The 21,196-nt window shown below is 43.2% G+C and overlaps 2 protein-coding genes across 5 annotated transcripts in view; one reads left to right on the top strand and one right to left on the bottom strand.

Annotated features, from left to right (window-relative positions):
- TTYH1 (tweety family member 1) overlaps positions 1-21,196 on the bottom strand; it is a 117,121-nt gene that overhangs the window by 72,976 nt on the left and 22,949 nt on the right. For all 4 annotated transcript variants that reach the window (XM_069947678.1, XM_069947679.1, XM_069947680.1 and 1 more), the window contains exon 2: positions 6,865-7,037. In XM_069947678.1, coding sequence (XP_069803779.1) covers positions 6,865-7,037 — 173 coding nt within the window. The remainder of the gene's footprint in view (positions 1-6,864; positions 7,038-21,196) is intronic.
- Positions 6,436-21,196, top strand: part of LOC138769299 (immunoglobulin superfamily member 1-like) — a 94,148-nt gene continuing 79,387 nt past the window's right edge. The window contains exons 1-2 of the mRNA XM_069947682.1: positions 6,436-6,498; positions 11,948-12,051. The gene's annotated coding sequence lies outside the window, so the exon portion shown is untranslated. The remainder of the gene's footprint in view (positions 6,499-11,947; positions 12,052-21,196) is intronic.

Genomic DNA, 21,196 nt, shown 5'->3' with positions numbered 1-21,196 from the left:
ACCCCTTCTGCCCTACTGCTGAATAGAGGCAGACAATAGAGGTTCTCAATGAACCAAATATAGAACAAAGCCGGGAGGCAGAAGCAGAGCAGAAGTCTGAGAAGATGACTGCCCAATTGTATGACATTTGTAATCTGGTCCCATGGCTTCTTGTCCCACCTGAAGCCTCCAACCTGCGCTAACACCTATAATGATGTCTCTAAATAAAAAGTGGTTCTCAAACCACAGTTTTTCTCTTACCAAAGTCTGATACCCATAACTTTAACGCTATATAATAGTTATATAGTAACTATAATGTAACCAGATAATGAATGAACGAACAGCACTGTGACCTGTGGGTGTATACTAGTGCAGTAGTATCGGGAAGTAACCTCTTTTTGTTCCTTCGTTTCTACTCATGTTTCCTGTGATGGAAGCCAAGGGGAAAGCAGAGTGCAAGGTGCAGGAATGAGTAGAGGTGAGTATCTGTAATGTCTGGTCTGGGGTTTGTATTAGTTTAGGGGGTCAGATTTGAGGTCATAAGTTAGGGAGTCTGGGCCTGCATTTGTTTTGGGGGTATGTTTTTTAGTCTTCTATTATTATAGGGGTCAAATGTACTACATGTTTTTTTTAATGCCTTAGGGAGTTATTACACAGGCCGATGGGGGCCTGATAATAACTGTAAACGAGTGCCGATCTGCTAGATCGGCGCTCGTTTACTGGGCCTATTCCATGGCGGATTATCGTTTACCAAGGGCTGCATGGACATTGTTACCGATGTCCTTGCAGCCCTTGCTTAAACTTTATACGTTACCTATGAAGGCTGCAGGGCTCCTCTTGCGGTCTTCTTCCCGGGTCCCGCATGCTCCAGCTTCAGAGCGGCCTGTCTCAGCTGACAGGCTGCTCAGCCAATCACTGGCTGCGGCGGTCCCGGCCAGTGATTGGCTGAGCGCCTGTCAGCCCAGAAAGGCCGCTCTGAAGCTGGTGCGTGCGGGACCCGGGGAGAAGAAGACCACAAGAGGAGCCCTGCAGCCTGGATAGGTAATGTAAATTGTCAGTCGCTGACCGCGCACTGCTATTACACGTAGCGATGCACGGTCGGCGCCCGACAATTAGAGGTAGGGATGGTCCGAACCCGCCGAGGTTCGGGTTCAGCTGAACCCAAACGCTTGGCATCGGATTCCCGCTGTCTGCCCGCTCCGTGCAGCGGGTGGATACAGCGGGAGGACCGCCTGGAAAACTGGGATACCGCCTATGGCTATGGCTGTATCCCAGTTTTCCAGGCGTTCCTCCCGCTGGATCCGCCCGCTGCACGGATCGGGCAGACAGCGGTAATCATTGCGGATGGTTCAGGTTCGTACGAACCCCGTCCGAACTCTGTTCGGACCATCCCTAATTAGAGGTTCCAACCTATATGAACGAACGATCGGCTGATCGTTGTATTTATTCCACGGAGCGATAATCGTCCGAATCGGTCCCCTTAGGTTGTAGTCTGAAGTCTCAAAAGTAGAAAAGTACTGTCTTGACTAGGGATGTCAAACTCGCAGCCCTTGAGCTGTTGGAAAGCTACTATTCCCATCTTGCTTTGGCTTTGGCTGTCCAGGTATGATGAGAATTGTAGTTTTGTAACAGCTAGAGGACTGCGAGTGTGACACCCCTGGGCTAGACCCTCTTTTAGGCTAGAGCTTTGGCCGTGTAACATAAAGGTTGTAATGTCTCATTGGGCCACTTCTTTTCAGTCATATCATAAGTTTCCAGTGACTACCTCTTCTCGATGTGTTACCACTGCCAGCAGTCAGTAGCCGCAATGGTCATGTACCATATTATTGGCATCACCACTTGCCATGTCTTCCATTGTCACTGCTCGTCAACCTCATCGATGCCTCAGACAACCCCTTTAAGTGCTGCAGCTTTTTGACATTGACTTTGACATGTAACAATTTTTACCAAGAAGGATAAAAGTGACTCAAGGCCTCACACTTACCACAAATTCTTATTATTCAGATTTGTGTTCCTTTATGTTTTCAGCAGGCTATGGTTTACTGTGTTATTTCAGGAATACTTCTCTTTAGGCATTCACATACTTTACTGATATAATTATACAATGCATGTGCTTGTCTGCCGTTCATGTAATGTGTGGACAACCCATTTCCTTGAAAACATTGACCATAAGATCTGTCAAGTGTAATAGTTACTGTGCACTGAGGAAATATGACATATGGCACTGAATGGTGAAGAGCATTTCTCCCTACATCTATGCATAATTTATATTAAGTTACTAGACATTAATAATGTTAATCTGTTTTTATCTGTTCCTAAGAAAGCTGGGTAATAAATACTATAGTGCCTCCTGCATGACCTTAGTAGTTTTACTGGCTGCAAAACCACTGATCTGTTGGCATGGATGGCCGCCTTTTATTGTATGGACTATGCATACAATAAAAGTATAGAAACCTGAACTTCATATCTGACCTTATAAGTATACGTCCCACTTTTTGCAGTCTGCACTCTGGACAAATGCACAGATCAAGGAATCTATGATCATGTGCATTGGCCTATAGAATAGAATGGGTCCTATTTACAGATGAGCGAACCGGGTTCGAGTCGATCCGAACCCGAACGTTCGGTATTTGATTAGCTGGGGCTGCTGAACTTGGATAAAGCTCTAAGGTTGTCTGGAAAACATGGATACAGCCAGTGACTATACCCACATTTTCCACATAGCCTTAGGGCTTTATCCAACTTCAGCAGCCACAGCTAATCAAATGCCGATAGTTCGGGATCGGATGGATTCGAGCATGCTCGAGGTTCGCCCATCTCTAGTCCTATTCTATCCACTGTCCACTGCATGTATGAGGCCTTAATTAGAAGTTAACCACTTTTTTCTCCAGACCCCTTTATTTGCAAAATGCAGCATAAAAGACACAGGAGTTCATTTAGTAAGTAACAGCCATATTACATGGGGCACTGGGCGCTGTGCTGACATCTTCACTTAAATTGCATTTACTTATAAGCACATCCTAATGACACCCATACACTTAAAGATGGTAGCTTTACAGAGAGAAGAGCCATGACCAATCACCCTGTAACAGTACTATGCCTGCCTTCACAGGAGGCCGCTCTCTTCCTCAGCACTCTTACGCAAGAATGGCGTCACTCATCCACCTGTAGGAGCTGGAAAAGTGGGAGAAATTGTCCAGGCGAAAGAAAGCAAAAAGTGAACAAATCGAATCAGAAAAGACGCCACATGTGTATAGAGTGTTTTGTCTAGTATATGAGCAGCATAGAATTAGGTTATGGGGGCCCATTCTCTGCACTGGGGCTCTCTGTAGTTTGTGTCTGTCATTAGTTTTATGGACAAAAAGAAACTAACTTTGTGGGGTGTGCCACTAATGTGTGGTTACAAATATTCATCCACACTCACTGCATAGGATCTACCATCAGAGCTCATTTACACCATGATTTTTGCCTCCAAGGCACAGTAGCTAGTTCAAGTGTACCTGAGTTTTGGCTTATAATGAGAAATGTCGCCCTACTAACCAACTACACTCAGGCCACTGAAATGAATGAGGCCGATCTGAGCACAGACGCCAAGATTTCATTAAGGTTTCCCGACATATCGTGCCTCAGAGGCCCAATGTGCGGTGTGAGCCCTGCTAAGACTCCTGTGAACATATCCCATCTATACACATGAGAATCTGGGACTATTGTCTTTAACCTCCGAACATGTTCCAAGGTATATATATTCTCTGCTAGCTCACCCACATTTAGAGTAAAGAATCCCTCAAGGAGAAAAAGTAAACTAGGAAAGATTTCTTGTTTTATAAAAGAAAAAGAAAGTATTAAGAACAAGCTATATATTGTTACTGCAGCTGGCAAGAGATGGGCCACATAGGACCAGTGCCACCCAGAGCCGGGGAACAAATAAAGCCTTGTGTCACTCTCATCTTGTCTCATCAAAAGAAGGAGGAAGAGCAAGTGACCAAAAGTACCCTTTGCTATCTATCTATCTATATCTATCTAATTGTAAAATAGTAAGCAGCACTCCTCCGTATGTAACGGGTGCCAGCAGGTTGACCACGCATGTCAGCTACTTCTAGACAATACCGACGGCACTCCAAACGTAAAAAAAATGAAAATTTACACTCATCACTCATGCAGGAACATTACAACAAAATACACAGAGTGCAGCACAGCAACACGCAACGTTTCCACGGCTTCTTGCCGCCATTTTTAAGCCAACAGATTTTTTAAGCCAAAGCCAGAAATGGATTTGAAGAAGAGACATCTCAAGTCTTTATTTTATGACCTGTTCTCTGTTTTAAGTCTGCTCCTGGCTTTCACTTCAAAAATAAGATTTATTGGTCAGATATCTGTGTGTAAAAGGACCCTTAAAGGCTATTCCTGCTCCACTGGAAATTCTGGAAAGAAAGCATATGCAAATCGCTCTCACACCACTTAGGCAAAGTGGTGTCCCTTCAAGTCAGTGTTTTAGTACATCTAGGAGTCTTAGAACATTGAATGGGGAAATATGCCAAGCAAAGAATCTCTTCAAAATTTGCATTTTCCATTTCCATTTGCAGACAGCTGTTTCAGGCTTGTTGCCCCTTCATCAGTGCAGAACATGTTGTTGGTCGGTGAGTGGCACGAGAGCAATTTGCATATCTTTTCTTTCCAGAATTCCCAGTGGAGCAGGAATGGCCTGTAAGTCAACACAGGTCTTTATGGCGGACTCTTCTTACGAAGAACTAGTGTCCTTTTGACTTAGGTCAATAGGCCTCTCACTAGCCAGCCAAAACCTTGTTCTGCACTAAAGAGGGGCAACAACCCCAAAACATTTGTCTGATGATGGGATTTGGAGAAATTTTAGGCTTGGCATATTTTGTGTTTTAAGAAACACTGACGCCACTTTGCCTAATTGGTGTGAGAGCTATTTGCATATCCTTTCTTCATGAGGAGGGATAAGCCAGACTCCTTTTGCACTTGCTTATTCCTTTGGGAATGAAACAGACTGATCTTTCTCTCTACTGACATCATCCAACAGCCGAGAGTTGGGGGTCCCCCATTACCCCCATAAAAGTTTTCCTGTGGCCCCTGCTGGCAATGGGTTCAGCCAACTTTATTATAAGGTTTATCAGTACTTTTATACCCCTTACACACATCTGTTTGAAGCCTGTGATATGGCTTGTTGCTGCCCATATATTACAGAATGAACTGTCTGTGAACGTGACTCGCTGCATCATAGTGAGGTACTATGCACTGAGCTTCTGAATGGCCAAAGAACTACATTACTGAATTGACAAAGCTGCATGAGTTCAGTACTGTAGTGTTCTTGCTGTTCTGGAGTTCGCTGCATCACCCCTCTATGACAAAGCTCTATGACACAGTGGGTTTCCTCCTGGGTCCGCCTCCTGTGCTTTACCCCCCAGGAATAGAAAGGCGCCATAGGGAGGAACCGGGCTGGCTTATCCATGAGCAAAACTTGTACTGATGGCACATTTGCTTTAACTTCTCTGTATTGTGCTGCAATAAAAAGTATTTTCTCTTACAACATACAAATTTTCCCTCTACCCTACAATAAGGAAAGTATAAAACTCCAATAATATGTTGGAAAAGTTTGTAAGAAGTTATGTTGTTCATTTCTTTTCCTCTCCAGCAGACATAGGTACATACATCTACAGGGGCTTGTACATCAGTCAGTACTTTCCGAGAACACCTGCAGAAGATGTTCACGTGCGACTTGTCAGACATAAGTAATATTTCCAGTATGATGGATCACAAGCTTTGAAGACTTAATTTTACACTTTGTCTGATATATGTTGTGATTTAAGGACTCGGAGGAAGGATTTATCCTCCAGAGCTGATACATTTAATCTCTTCAGTGCTAGATGGGATTGCAGAGAATCGCTCTGTGTTGTATGGTATACGAGGTAGCTTATGATGAGCTGTTTTAGTCTAGGGGCAAACATCTGAGACAATCATCAAAGCTAACCCAAAAGGAGAGAGCCTCTCTTATGACTAGTTATCTAGGTAGCTGATTGGCATGTAAGAAAATAGAAAAAGGCATAATATCAACCCTTGTTCCCTATTATTCTTGTACAAGAAATATTTCAAGGTTATCCATGGTGCATGCATGGTGCCCAAGGATCCTTCACCCTCCCTTCCGAGAAACACCAACCTTCCTTTCAACCTAACCCTATAGCACTGAAATAGCACTGAAAAAATAACTCAGTTACCATGGAGTAGATGTGGTGAGAGCAGTGTATATATAGAAAAATCACGTTTTCTAATATAATTTTGTAGCCTTGGAAGCCCCAATTTTAATGTTGTTTTCATTTTGTTGCTATGCCACCTGTTGCCTAAAAAGAGACTTTACAATTTGGTTGACCATCTGTACTTATGTCAAGATGAAACTCACCACTAACTCCAATAAAATTCACAACTTTATTGAATCCACAGCAACCAACACCATCCCACCAGCACCCTTCCTGCCCGGATCAGCATACCAATACTCACCAGGTGAGTATACTGGGCTGGGCGAGTATGTGGGGGCATACAGCATTCATGGGGCCCTGTTTTCCAATGTTTTTAAGTTGAAAAAAACATCATGTGCTAATTTTGGTCTGATTTGTTTTGAAGCAAAAGGTATGCTGAAGCGAATTTAGGACCACAAGTGCAAGGCCAGTGGAGACTGGCAAGAGATGGAATATATATTTCTCATATCACTACTTTCTCTTACAGTAGGGCATCATATTCTACAAATTTTGCAATAATCTAGCACCTTGGTGGGCCCATTGTTATCGGATTACATGTATTATACACTAGATAAGTTCTTTACTATATAAGTGTTTCAGTGTTATATGGTGGAGGGTGTTGGAGACTCACCAGCATATGATGACCGCTGCAACGCAGCTCCATGTGATGCAGCAGACGCGATTGCTTTTAGAGTCGTCTTCTTCTTGAGAATTGCAGCAGCAGAATCTGATTAAATACACACAGATTAAGACAAGGCTGATGGTCAGGCAAAGTCCCGCAATGCCAGCTAAGAAGAGAAGAGCCTAGAGAAAAGAGGAGAGAACAATATTTAGAACCACTCATCCATAAGACATAATGTTGCCACCATTGACTGGCAGTATTATAAATGAAAAGCCCTGGTTTAATACACTGCTTTATATCATGGATGTTGTTAATCTGCTAGATGAAGTAAATTTCTCTTTCCCACAAAAAAACGACTGTGACAAACCAGTACAGATGACCACTTTGTTTGCAAGTGGTTTTCAATAGACCCCATCCTAGTAAGCACTTTTTTGTGTGGCACTTTGGTTAAGAAATATATTTTATCATATCACTGAGCCTGGTAAAAAGTTGTGCAGAGACCCCCACTAATTGGTAGAATGAGCAGAGAGAAACACTCAGCTAAGTTCTTCTCTCCTCATCTGTCTCACTGCTGCAGAAGATTCTATTAAAAAGTCTATGGGGCCAGGGCCAGGGTTTTGTGGACCCTTCGGCAACAGAGCCTCAGCGGGCCCCTTTGTTGAGCAAATCACATGGCAATCGTAAAACAGTAGGTCCCCTCTGTGTACCCCCCGCCTTATAGATGCCCCCCAATAAATTGTGTCACTGCCCTCCCCATAAACTGTCACTGCCCCCCCTAGATAAATTATGCCATCGACCCCCTAAACCAGTGGCTTGACAGCTCCCATCATGTCCTGCCAGCAGTGGATGATGGAAGTTGTAGTTTTTCAGCAACTGGAAAGTCACATGTTAGAGAACACTGGACTAATAAACTGCTCCCCAAATCACTGTTTCCCAACAAGTGACTCTTTAGCTGTTATCAAACTACAACTCCCATCATGTCCTGCTAGCAGTGCATGATTGGAGTTGGAGTTTTGCAGCAATTGGAGAGTCACGTGGCCTCTAAACACTCCACAGCCTCCACTGCTCCCCAGCCTCCCCCCTTTCCTCTTTGTACACTGACCAGTCTCCTCTCCCAGAGCTGAGCTGCTTTGCTGCTCTGGCCTCCTCTAATCAGGTCTGGCCAGAGCCTAAAGATGCAGGGAGTGCTGATCAGGCGGATCTGCAGTATGGAGGAGAAGCTGGCTGTCCGGGCAGGGAGGTGAATGTTCCCTACGGCCAGCCAGTCTGAGTGAAGAAATAAAACAGCCCTGGCAGGCTGGCCCCCTAGGGATACTGTGGGCCCCGGCACTTGCCCTGGTAAGCTGGGTGCTAAGGCCGGCCCTGTATGGGGCCTATCTCCTGCAGTGAGGAGAGATTGGGGAAAAAAAATGCTTAGCCGAGCACTTCTCTTTGCTCATTCTAGCAATCGATGGGGTCTCATCACACAGATTCTGACCAATCAAACCTTTTGACATGTATAGGTTTTTAAGTAAATCTTGGACGATCAGAGATGTCACATCTATTAGGAAGTGAGATTTTTGCTGTTAGTGTTAATTATAGACTGTAATTTAAAGGATTATTTAGAAATATGGGGCCACGTGGGTTTAATTAAACATCTGTACAGCCGAGAGTTCCCTGTTATAGTCTTCAATTAGATCCAGAAGTTGTCAGCTGCAGGGGTAGACCTCCTGTCGTCTGACATATTTCCTGCCGAAGATCTCATGTATGTAGGCAGCCTAATCTTTATATAGATAGTAAGGAAACACATAACCATAGGACTACAAGCCCATCCATTCATATCCAACTATGCAATATGGACTGTCCAGACAATGACATGGAATGTCAATTTATTTGCCCTGTATGTGGCGCTGTAGGGAAAGGGAACACTTACTCCAAAGTTCCCCTGCAGATTTCAACAATCTCTAATCTCTACTAATAATCGGTGACAAGTTACATCTAGCTGGCCATCCCATTGTCAGGACCACATGACAGCAGCAACCAGTTGGGACTGAGAAGCTAATGGGTTGCCTGTGTTTCTCAGCGCTGCATATATTGGAAAATACTATCACTATGTAAACTAGAGAGCAGATGGATGCAAAATAATGCCGCCATATGCCCCACTGTAGTTATGAAATTAATGAGCATAATCTTTCCTCAGAGTCTGAAAAACAGGATTTTGATGGAAAATAAGCAAATATTTCAGACAAAGAAGAGGCAGCAGATTGAGCGAGCTAAAGCTTTGCATAATTGCTGAGGAAAAGTGTCAAATGTAAATTTGTCAGTCCTCCCATGTGTTTTATTGTAGAGTAGCTCTCTATATAAGTGACAAAAGTGCATTGGGAATTCTTTATATATGCATGCATATTTATAAGGATATCTGGTGACATAGCCGTCAGCTATCTGTGTATGGTCAGCTATGGTTTGCTACTGATGACCGTGTAGCTAGATGTGAGGGAAGTTGTGCAAAGTTCGAGACATGGAGGGACATTTATTAAAACTCTTAGATAAAGCCCCGCTCCCCATTCACCCCACAGGATTCACTAAGTGGCACACACCTCTTAGTGAATCTGACTGGACCTGTGCTTGGCGCAAGAATTGTGCAAAGATTTACTTCTTCTCCAGAGCAGGTGTAAATTTTTGCCCAGTTTACACCCATTTCCAGGAATAAATAGATGGTATCACTGCCTGTCGACTTAAAGGTATTGGCTCTGAGAATAAGTAATGTTATTTTGTATGACTCAGACAGCACATTATTTAGTGGGATGCTTGGAACACTGAGTAAGAGCAGACAGTGAGGCCACCCTCACCCAAAGTACTCATCAGAATTCTCAATGGAAATCGGGAATGCATCTGACAACTACAGCATCTATAATTGCACTCTGAGGTTGTGTATCAAAGCCGTCTGCTGCAAAACTGGGTCAGCATTGCATTGTGGAAGCCATAAGATAATCACTGCACCCAAAGGCTCTTCTCTTATCCGAGAGATGTTTCTGCTAATTATACTGCACACTCCACTTTATACGGCTCTTCAAGTGGAAATTGAATAATTTCTACTTAAAGGGGTTGTCTTTGGAACAACCCATGTCCATATAGCCTATTAAAGAATATAGTTGGCTTAGGATATTGTAGAATTACTAAATAATATTTGACTTCCACTCACCTAGAGGCTGGATCAAGATTATATAACAGGCACTGGGCACTGCAGCCATGATTGTTGAGTCTGACTAGGCCCAAGTATAATTTGACCTCTGCAAAAAGAGAGAATTGTGGAACTCACTAGTCAACATGAAAGTTGTGATTCTGTCCTTTTGGCAAGTGTTAGATCAGGTCTGGAATTTAAAGGAACCCTGTAGTGTTGAAAATTCAGTCCAATCTGCAGGCAGTGTGTTATAGAGCAGGAAGAGCTTAGTATGGTGCGCTATGGTCTACTGGTCACCTGCCAGAGGGTGATGTGCGACGCCACTACTGTGGTGGTTGGTTGGAGTATAGCTTAGCCGGATGGTAGGTTGTCGTGACGCCAGTGCCATTTGGGCACACAGGTATGGAGGCACACCTGCTTTTATTTTAGGATGGCTGGCTATACCCTGTGGTCGGTGACCTGCCGGGCTGTGAATGGGTCCCTTGGGCGCATATTATGGTGGTCCGGAGTGGAGTTGTGACCCACCCAGATTGTCGGTACCGCCACCCACAGAAAGGGGAGATGACCCAAGGACGGTGTAGCTACTGTTTAGGTGCTTGAGCAATAACCACTGAGTCCTGTTACCATAAATAAATTCTTCTTTACTGAAGGAACACTCAATACAACAGCTGACAATAGACTTCGGACTTGACTGGACAGAATCTGTGCTGAGAGCTTCAGAGGTAGACTGATAGTGCTGACTTGGTTGCGTGCTGAGAAGAAGAGTAAGCTCAGAATAGCGGAGCAAAGTAGGTTGTGAGAGTTCCGAGTAGTCTAGAGGAGTCTGTCCTGAGAGTCCCAACCCAGTTTAGAAATATGCTCTGCCGGAACTTTGGAAGAAGAAGGAGAATACTTGAGAGTAGAAGAATACTTGTGCCCGTGTTTCGACCTCTGTCGTGTTACCACCTATTGCCCTGAAGTGTCAGGTAACCCGTCCTAACAAGATGACACAAGCCCTAGTCCTTGTTACCTGAGTTGAGCAAGGTGGCCAAAATTATCTGGTTATACCTGCGCTGCGAGTACGTAGGCTTGTAGGAACTTTGCTCTATACGGATCAGTTCCTCTTGTTTTGGGATACTGTCCAGCACCTTTAGAGAGGTTTAACGGCGTGGGTTGGGATAATCCCTGACTTGTCCTCTCTTGAGTGGTTTAGCACTGTATAGTTGGAATAAGGGCAGCTTTTAAGAAAAGAGTCTCTGCGTCTCCCATGTATATCCGTCCACTACCACACTCCAGACTAGACTATACTGGACTTGGTGGGGCACCTGGCAGAGCTGGGGCCCAGCTGGACAACTGCAGGGACCGTCTTGTGTTGCTTCCTCTCTCTACAGAAACTTGGCAAAGACTGACTAGGTGTGGGTGTGTACTTCCTCTCCCCATGTGACAACTTCCTACAGGGTATGTAATGACTATGTAATGTGAGTGGTGGACAAGAGAGTGCAAAGGAAAAAGGGAAACAGAGATGGAGAAAAAAAAGAACTGTCATTGGTGCACAGATCACAGAAAAACAATAACCCCTTGCTCACTACAGCTGTGCAATATACAAGTACATTGATACATAGTAGCGACATCTAGTGGCAAAACTTAGGCATAACATCATTACCACTGAACCTTGGAGTACAGGCTTTTGTGAGGGGTGTACAGACTAGCAACACCCGTGGTGGGACACCACATTAGCACAGTGGTAGAAACATTTTGAGGATAACATGTATAATGTAAGGATCGGCGACCACGGATCCTGTAATATGAAAAGTTCTATTTGTGCCTGCTATCAGTAAATGCAGGCATATGTACCTGTCTGTGTGCCTCAGCTCTGTATATTGTAAGTGTTAAAGATGTTCTTAGAGTCTGGATGGAACTAAAATGTTTTTTTTTTTTTTTTTTTATTCACAGTCAGCAAGCAGAGATCTAAACCTACACTACTCCCCCCACCCCGGTAAACAGATGCTGGTATGATGTGATGCAAAATCAGTGGGGGGAAAATTAGTATTTGTACGGTAAGAAAGCTGGAGATTTTTTAAAGAGAAGTAATTTAGAAACCTGTCAAACTTCATGGCACAAGTGAATTTAGTATATAAAAAAAAAAGTAAGAGAGCTGACAGATCATTTTTTATTGTAAATGTACAAACATACAACTGAACTTTCATGTATTATTATTATTATTGTTATTATTATTATTATTATTATTGCAGTTGGAATCATATATGACATTCACTTGTGCATATCCCAAGACCTTGGGGACCAAGGCATTGGCAAACTGTTACTGAGCAATGGGATATAATAACTAATGAAATGGATTATGTAAACTAGGTAAAAGGAAATGTTACATTCTGTAAATAGTTGAGTTGTAGGATAATGCATTGTGTAAAGCCTATTGTTGGTTCCCTCATGTAACCAGCTGTCCTACTGTGTACAAATAACCATATCTTACAGCACCTAATTGTAAGTGCATATTATCGTTGACAAAATGACAGTACTATACAATTTAGACACTACCATTCGCTGCAAAGTACAGAGGCATACAAAGTAACTCCAGGGACTATAGCAAAACACAATGTAAATAGGACTATATAGTGTACAAAACATTCGCACTAACATCTCCATAGAGAACAGTGGTTCACACTGCATTTTTTGGTAGAATATTTTTGTTTTTACTGTATATTAAAATGTAGATAACTATGCTTTTTGTATACAGCATAAAATGCATATTCAAGAAGAAATCCGGACAGACCTCTATTTTCCCGAAAAGTGACAGGGAGGCAGCAGTTTGGAACATAAATTGCTGTTGACTGATTCCCTTTAATGCTACTTGATTGGCAGTACTGGAAACTTAAAGGGGTTGACCACTTTATAGTAAAATAGTTCAGTGTACAGTATTAGTAAGTGTACTCTCTGCACTTACTGACAGCAGCTCCCTGTGTACCCCATAGAACTAAAATAAGACTCCCCTCCTCCAGGCTCTGCTTTCCTGCTCTATGGTGAGTCTGTCCATAAGATGGTGGAGCATTGAGGATCATGTGACCATGCCCCACCCCCAGTGTCCTCCATTGGCATATACAGGCTCAGTGGTGGACACTGGGGGGTGGGGCATGGTCACATGATCCTCCATGCTCCACCATCTTATTGACAGACTCACCACAGAGCAGAGCAGCCCAGCCTGGAGGAGGGGAGTCTGATTTTAGCTCTATGGGGTACACAGGAAGCTGCTGTCAGTAAATAATGTGAATACACTAACTTATACTACACACAAAACTATTTTACTATAAAGTGGCCAACCCCTTTAAGGCCCAGTGCTCAGGCTGCCAATCAAGGGTGAGTGGCTGGGAAGAGGGCAGAGGCAGCGTGACTACATGCCTAGGAGGAGCATACCAGGAGCTGGAACACAGCGTTTTTTTTAAACTGCTAGGCATGGCATCAGAGAGCTGTGCTCGCAGCTATAAGGTACAGGGGCCAATTCACTTTCCATCAGAAGGTTATTTATTCTCTTTTAAAGCGACTCTGTACCCACAATCTGTCCCCCCCAAACCACTTGTACCATCAGATAGCTGCTTTTAATCCAAGATCTGTCCTGCGGTCCGTTCGGCAGGTGATGCAGTTATTGTCCTAGATACAACTTTTAAGCTTACAACCCCGTGCCCTACGGGCGTATCTGTGCCCTAACTTTGCACCACCCCTCTGCCCCTCTTCCCACCCTCTTCATCATTATGAATGCCACTGGAATATTCTCTCCATGCTAAACATTGCACAGGTCCTTAACAATCCAGCCCATGTGCCGGGCTGACACAGGTGGGGAATAGGAGGCAATCTGCCTGGAGCATTCCTAATGATAAGGAGGGTGGGGAGGAGGGACAGAGAGGTTGTGCCAGCCTAATGCATACACAATCCAGGCCACTCCCGTAGGCCACAGGGCTGCCAGTTTAAAAGTAAATTTTTATGACAATAACTGCATCACCTGCTGAACGGACCGCAGGACAGATCTTGGATTAAAAGCAGCTATCTGAAGGTACAAGCAGTTGGGGGGGGGGGGTCAGATTGTGGGTACAGAGTCGCTTTAAGGAGACAGACAAGCCAGACAACCCTTTTTTCAACAAACTCAGTCTTACCCATACCCCTCTTCTTCATCTTCTCCTCTCCTTTGTTTGAACCCCTTGGCCATGTGTCTTTTTTTCATCTATACTTATTATATAACTATGCATTGACCAAACCCAGCAGCGGGATCTGCTGACAAAGGGGGGGGGGATTTATAAGGCCTGTGCCCACTGTACATCAGGAAAAAATTACCTCTTTTTTCCCATTGTCCCTCCTACTTGTCTGATAGAGGACAGGGAGTGCGGTGAGGCAGTAAGGAGACGTGGCCTGCTTCCGGGCCTGGTTTATAACAATTTATTCCTACTGACAGAGCTGGTTTAGATATCTCTGATGGCCGTATGGCAGCCTCAGACTCACCAGATTCACTGAGAGGCATGCACTTTTTAGTAAATCCAACATGGGGGCGCGTGCTTTATGTTGGACTTGATCAATTCCCCTCCCCAAATGTATGAGACCTCTTGACTCTCACCAGCAGTCAGGGGAGAGAAGGATTGGACATATTACATTTTAACTGCTTGATCCTTTTGTTCTTGGAGAGATAAACAACAGCTTTAGGCGTCTGGCAGTAGCAGTATCCCCTGTTCAAATTGAGAACACATTTACACATGGATAATCTAAGCATGTATGTGTATAGGGATCAAGCTTTTGGCTGACAGCTATCTTACCCCCATGGCCATCTTAGCTATCAGGAGATCAGCATGCTGAATGATGTAGTTCCTGGAATTATGATTTTTATTCTTTCAGTTATGCTTTACTGTGTTAAATGTACTTTCTATTGCTATATAGTTATTGTGAGTAATACTAATAGTAGTAGTAGTAGCATCAAATTGAAGTAAAAATGCTGGGATTTAACAAACAGAGACATTTTGGAGTTTAATGTTACAGTTCCATGACTGATAAATGAGAGCCGCAGAACTGAATCATGTTGGATAAACAACATTTCCATATTGATGTATCCAAACTCAGATAGATTCAGAATATGGTAATCCATCTGTTTCCGAGACTGCCGAGCTGCTATGTGTACCTGCAACATGGAACGTCTTATTAGGGGAAATGCCAGCCGTCACTATGTGCCAGATAGAAAAGACGACTGACAATCCGCCTTTTGGTGGATGAGTTATAAATGCAATGACAATTGGCAAGTGAACCCTAAAAACTTGGAAACAATCAGTAACAAACAAGCTAAATTATTTACAGTATGATTCCAGCCTCAGAGCATATTATTATATAGACCCTACTGTCATCGCTATCCTTTAGTTAGGAGATGAATCTGCAGGGGAAAGAGTCTGAATCTAGTGATTGAATATTGTCAGCCTCTATTGAGAGTAGTGTTATATTAGGGAATTACTAGTTATGCAATTGCCTTATATATTCTAGTAAGAAAAGAATACGTGGAACTCGATTTAATGGGGTTGTACAAGAATTGCAAGTTATTGCCTATTCTGTGGGTAGGGGATAATTATCTGATCACGGGGGGAGTCTAACTGTTTGGACCCCCAACAATCTTGAGTACTGGGAGATTCAGGTCAGCTCTGTTCTCTAGATCATGGGGGCATCAACAGTCAGACTCCCAACAAGCAGATAGTAGTAGTCCCCTATCATAAGGATAGGTGCTAATCATGGAACCATCCCCTTAACTCCTCAGTAATTGCCAGTATACCCTGCCACCGCACATTGCATTACGTAAAAAGCGATTATTTCACTGAACAGCGTTCGGAAATAATAGGCAGGTACATTATTTTAACGCCTGTTCTAAAGACATTTTTAAAGGGGTTATCCAGCGAAAATCTTTTTCTTTAGAATCAACTGAAAGTTATATAGATTTGTAATTTACTTCTATTAATAAATGTCAAGTCTTCCCACACTTATTAGCTGCTGTACGTCATGTAGGAAGTGGCGTTCTATTTTCAGTCTGACACAGTGCTCTCTGCTGATATCTCTGTCCGAGACAGGAACTGTCCAGAGCAGAAGAGGTTTTCTATGGGGATTTGCTGCTGCTCTGGACAGTTCCTGTCTCGGCCAGAGATGTCAGCAGAGAGCACTGTGTCAGACTGAATATAAAACAACATTTACTGCAGGACATACAGCAGCTAATAAGTATGGGAAGACTTGAGATTTTTTAATAGAAGTAATTTAGAAATCTATATAACTTTTTGACACCGGTTGATTTAAAAGAAAAATATTTTCTCTGGACAACCCCTTTAATCCACCCCTTTAAGGTTGATTCTAAAGAAAATGGAAAGTCACATGGATTACACCTTTCTATCCAATCTCAGCTTTATAACATGACGGAGTGTGCATGGTAGTTCACCCCATGTGCCCTCACTGTAGTTCAACCCCGTTCACATAGCAAGTTTAGAATTTTTCAATCAGCAATTGTAGAAGAACTGTCCCTTTGCCAGATCCTTCCAGGCCTTATACCATGCCCTGCTTCTATGAGGAGTACCCTATTACAAGTTACTGGAACATACTAAAATGGAAGTATTAGAGAAGAGTTTTGATCACAATTACTATGTCAGTGTACTGTAATAAGATGGTGTCACTCGCCATTATGTATGTATTGCAGCTTTGTTGACTTTCATGTCCTCCTGTCTCGGCCCATTATATTTCTGAAGCTCTTATTATGCCACGCTAATGAATGGTAACAACCAGGTCACATATAGTTTGATGGTGACAGATTGCGCTGCCATTTTGCCTTCAACGGTTTCTCACAAACATGAATTCCCACAAGAATCAAGCTGTCTACATTCTCCTTCTTTAGAAGCCGATATTAGACCTCATTCCGAAATCATAAGGCTTCAATGCACTAGCTGAATGAATTGTGCGCATTCACTGCAACATGTCTGCAATAACCCTATTACTACGATGGAGGCCAAGGGTTACCCAGAACAAAGTTGTGATCAAGCTCTTGCTGTGACAGAAGATCAATACACAAAAAAGATAAAGAATAAGGATATTAGTCCTAAGTTAACATTAATGAGGGTCATGGGAAGGTCCAGATGTCATATTATGAATGAATAGATGGCTTCATAGGCACATAGAGGAAGAGAATAATATCTAGGTCCTAAAAACACTTCAAAGTTCATGAGAAGATGGGAAATCCGGGAGGTAAAGTTTAAGGTCATCTGTAGATCTCTGTCTTTGAACTCTGTGTTATGTAGACATCTTGAGAAGCCATTCTTGTGGAGCCATGATGGCCATGTTGCATGCTTTTCACTTCAAATAGCGGAGATTCTGACAGCCTTTCTTTGTATTATACTAGAAGTATTCATTTGTTGCCTTATTTATGTGCAGATGTGTTTGGTGGGTAAAACCATCCCTATAATGCAATATTATGAAATACATATCACATATTTTGGTGTCCATGTGTTGTACAAAGTGTAGAATAATTCTCGCACATGGCTATGTGGGTGCAATACCTGCATCTTATGTGCCGCCATATGGTGCGTCTTTATGGCACTGAATTACAAAAATCATCTTTCCCAAAGGAAATGTTTCATAACGTAGCATCTGATGATCTATCTATCTATCTATCTATCTATCTATCTATCTATCTATCTATCTATCTATCTCTTTCTCTCTCTCTCTCTCTCTCTCTGAGCTTTTACAAGTCATCAGTTGACTGAATGTTTGCAGGAACATTTGGTTTGTTCTAGATAAGGAAATGAACATATGCAGGTTTAAAAATCATTGTATTAGGGTACAAACCCACTTGACGTATTTGCTGCGTGAATCAGTCTTAAAAATAAGCAGGCAAAACGCAGGTTGGCTTTATACAATTGTTCTGCGTTAAAATACGCAATTGCATATTTTTGAAGCGTGAAGCTACATGCGTTTTTCGCACAGGTTGTTAACAACTGATGCTTTGCTAACAACAAGCTTCACGCTTCACAAATACGCAATTGCGTATTTTAACGCAGAACAATTGTATAAAGCCAACCTGCGTTTTGCCTGCTTATTTTTAAGACTGATTCACGCAGCAAATACGTCAAGTGGGTTTGTACCCTTAGGCTATGTTCATACATAGCAGATTTGTTTCAGATTGTTTATTTGTTCATTTTTTCATTGCCCCCTCTAGCCACAGTCCTGTTCCACACTAACAAAGGGAAAATACCCCGAAACAGCTGTTTGTGGATGGATGCCTGCCTTGGTAACCCCTTGTCATGTCGCAATACCCTGTTGTTTCCCTATTTATGTTCCAATACTCGCAACCGAATGGGACTTAAGGGGTTGGTGATTTGGTGCTCTCCCCTCTGAAGGCACTCCTTGGCAAAAGGCTAGGGATATCTGGCTATTCCCATGTTTTGAGACTCGTAACTGAGGCTCCATGGAACCTTTTTTTTGTTTGTTTCAGATTGTCCCAATGAAGTTCAATAGTGAAGTCAAAATCTGCAACAAATCCGCAGAACAAGTTCAACAAATATGCAATGTGTGAACATACCCTAAGGGCTCTATTGGACGGCCACTTATTGATAATGTAGGTGCTTATTTATAAAGCTTACTATGCAGTTTGAGCAGTAGACGAGGAGGGCTTTTAGAATGGATACTGGATTATTTTATTGGTCATTTGTCGACTGATCACAAGCCATCTTTCACACGGTTTCGCTGATAGTTGCTCTGTCTAGTATGACCCTTAGTTGGCCACATATTGCCCCATCTAATATGGAGATGTGTGGCCAGCGATGATAAAAGTGAAAGGCTGCATGAATAATTATTGACCCTGCCTGCAAAAGCACCACTAGATCAAAACATTACATAGCCAAGACTCTTGTTGTTCCTTAAGGCTCTTTTCCACAGACCGATAATCGTCCATATCCAGCCGATAATCGTCCCGTGGATAAGAAGGCAACAATCAGCCGGCATACAGCAACGATCTGCTGCCGTCGCTCCGTGGAATAGGAGCGGCGGCAGCAGACGCTGCTGTATGCTATGGGCTGCCCGGCCGATCTAGCGATCACCCGGGCAGCTCCCCTGCAGCTCCCCCAGGCCCTCCCCGGACTCACCCGCTTGCTGCTGCAGCGAGCGGGAAACGAGGAGCAAACGACCGCTGAGAGCGCTTGTTTGCTCCTCAAGTCGGCCCTTGGAATAGGGGCTTAAGTCCCCCCCCCCAAATATACACACCACTGACACTGAATACTTGAATACTTCCAGAAGTGGTTAAATGCTACTGTGTATATATAAGAGCTGTGACAAGCTACGACCTTTGTATGTTTAATCAGGAGACCAATGCCCATCAACTAATGTTACTTACTTTCATCCACTTATATATACAGTGATACCTTGGTTTAAGAGTAACTTGGTTTAACAGCGTTTTGGTTTAAGAGCTCACAGTTTTTCAAAATTGTGACTTGGTTTAAGAGCCTTGCTTTGGTTTAAAAGCTTCCTGTACTGGGTGGGAGCAGTAGTGAAGGAGGGGCAAGGTCTGTATAGCGGGGTCTACAGCACTGTACTCTGACCCAGGAAGTCTCCCTCATCTTCCAAATCATAGCAGATCCACTTCAGGCTGGGGCTTACATCAGGGGACAGGACTGTGGAGGTAATCTCACCATAGCTGTAACCCCTCCCTCCCCAGACAGAGAGTGCTGCATGTATGTGCCCACATCTGCCCTGGTCATTCCTTCATGCTCCCTGCAGTCTCTGTCAGCCCTTGTGTTTCCCCATCCTCTCCATTACTGTACAATAACTTATAATATCACATATTCCGCTGTTTCTGAATTTTTGTTTCATCTGTTTTACATGTTATTCAGAATAATAAATCATTATTTTGGGGTGTGGAACCAATTGTCTGCAATTTTATGATTTCTTATGGGAAAATTTGCTTTGGTTTAGGAGTGGATTTGGATTACAAGCGCGGCCCCGGAACGAATTATGCTCGTAATCCAAGGCACCACTGTACTTGTATATACATATCCATCTATTTTTCTTTCTATGTTTTTATGAAGACAATCTATTATACATCATAGAAGGGATCCCCATTTAGGATCCCCCTGTATGCTGGATACAGAGAGAGCCACTAGTACAACAAGTGAATTTTATTCGAGTGGATAGAATCACGTCCCTGTTTCTGAAGCCAAACCTGAAGGAATCAACTCAGCTGGTACAGGATAACCAACTCATTGGAGGCACAGAGAAATCATCTATAACCCCAAGGGTCCTATTAGACTAAGCAATGATAAACAATCACAAACGAGTGAGACTCAATAACCCCTTGCTTGAAGTGTCCTCCATTTGTGGTCAAGCACACCTTAACCAGACGCTCCATATTGCTGGATGTCCTGCACTAAGACATCCAGTGTCGGACTGGCCCACCAGAGGACCATTCGCTGGGCCCCCAGCTTTAGAACCTGTATAAACACTGATTGACATGTTGTTTCTCACTGGTTCTTCATTAGTGGGCCCCCAGGATGCTTTCCTCTAGTGGGCCCCAGATACCCCAGTCCGCCACTGATGACTTCCAGCAATATGGAGCACTATGGTGGACTAAGATCCTTTTATGAGTCCAGGAAAATTTGTGGTTTATTTCAGTAAACTTTCCTTTAGTATGCCACAAGAAAAAGGCCAGTGGGGTCAAATCAGGTGATCACCATGAATAGAATCCCCTAAAAATAATTCAGTCCCCCAAAAAACAATCAGGACTCAGGTTTGGTTGCACTACAGGTGTACCAGAACACTCAATTGTAAGTTTCTAATTTTCTGATCGTCCTCTTGATTAATGAAGACATGGAAAATCTCCACACTGGGGACAAGACTTCTAAAAACAATGAGGCCTATCGGGTTCAGGTTTTGTTTGACTGCAAATGGAGGACTCTTCCAGATGTTATGAGTTTGGTTCCTAAATCTCATTAGGCAGATTTTGAAGTTATAGACAATTTTTCTGGCCTTCTGAGCCCCAGTGAGTGGGACACTTTGCATTAACCCTTATCTTCATGGGAAATCCTTTTACCTAGGAGGTACAGCTCGCCATGTGTATAATTTAAAGTGAATGTGTCACCTAAATTTTATTTTACTGATTAGAGTCAGATACAAAAACATGGGTTTTAGTCTAATCTCTTT

The sequence above is a fragment of the Dendropsophus ebraccatus genome, chromosome 12 (assembly GCF_027789765.1).
Source record: "Dendropsophus ebraccatus isolate aDenEbr1 chromosome 12, aDenEbr1.pat, whole genome shotgun sequence".
NCBI lineage: Eukaryota > Metazoa > Chordata > Amphibia > Anura > Hylidae > Dendropsophus > Dendropsophus ebraccatus.
The sequence above is the reverse complement of the archived record's forward strand: the minus strand, read 5'-3'. Positions and strand labels throughout refer to the sequence as shown.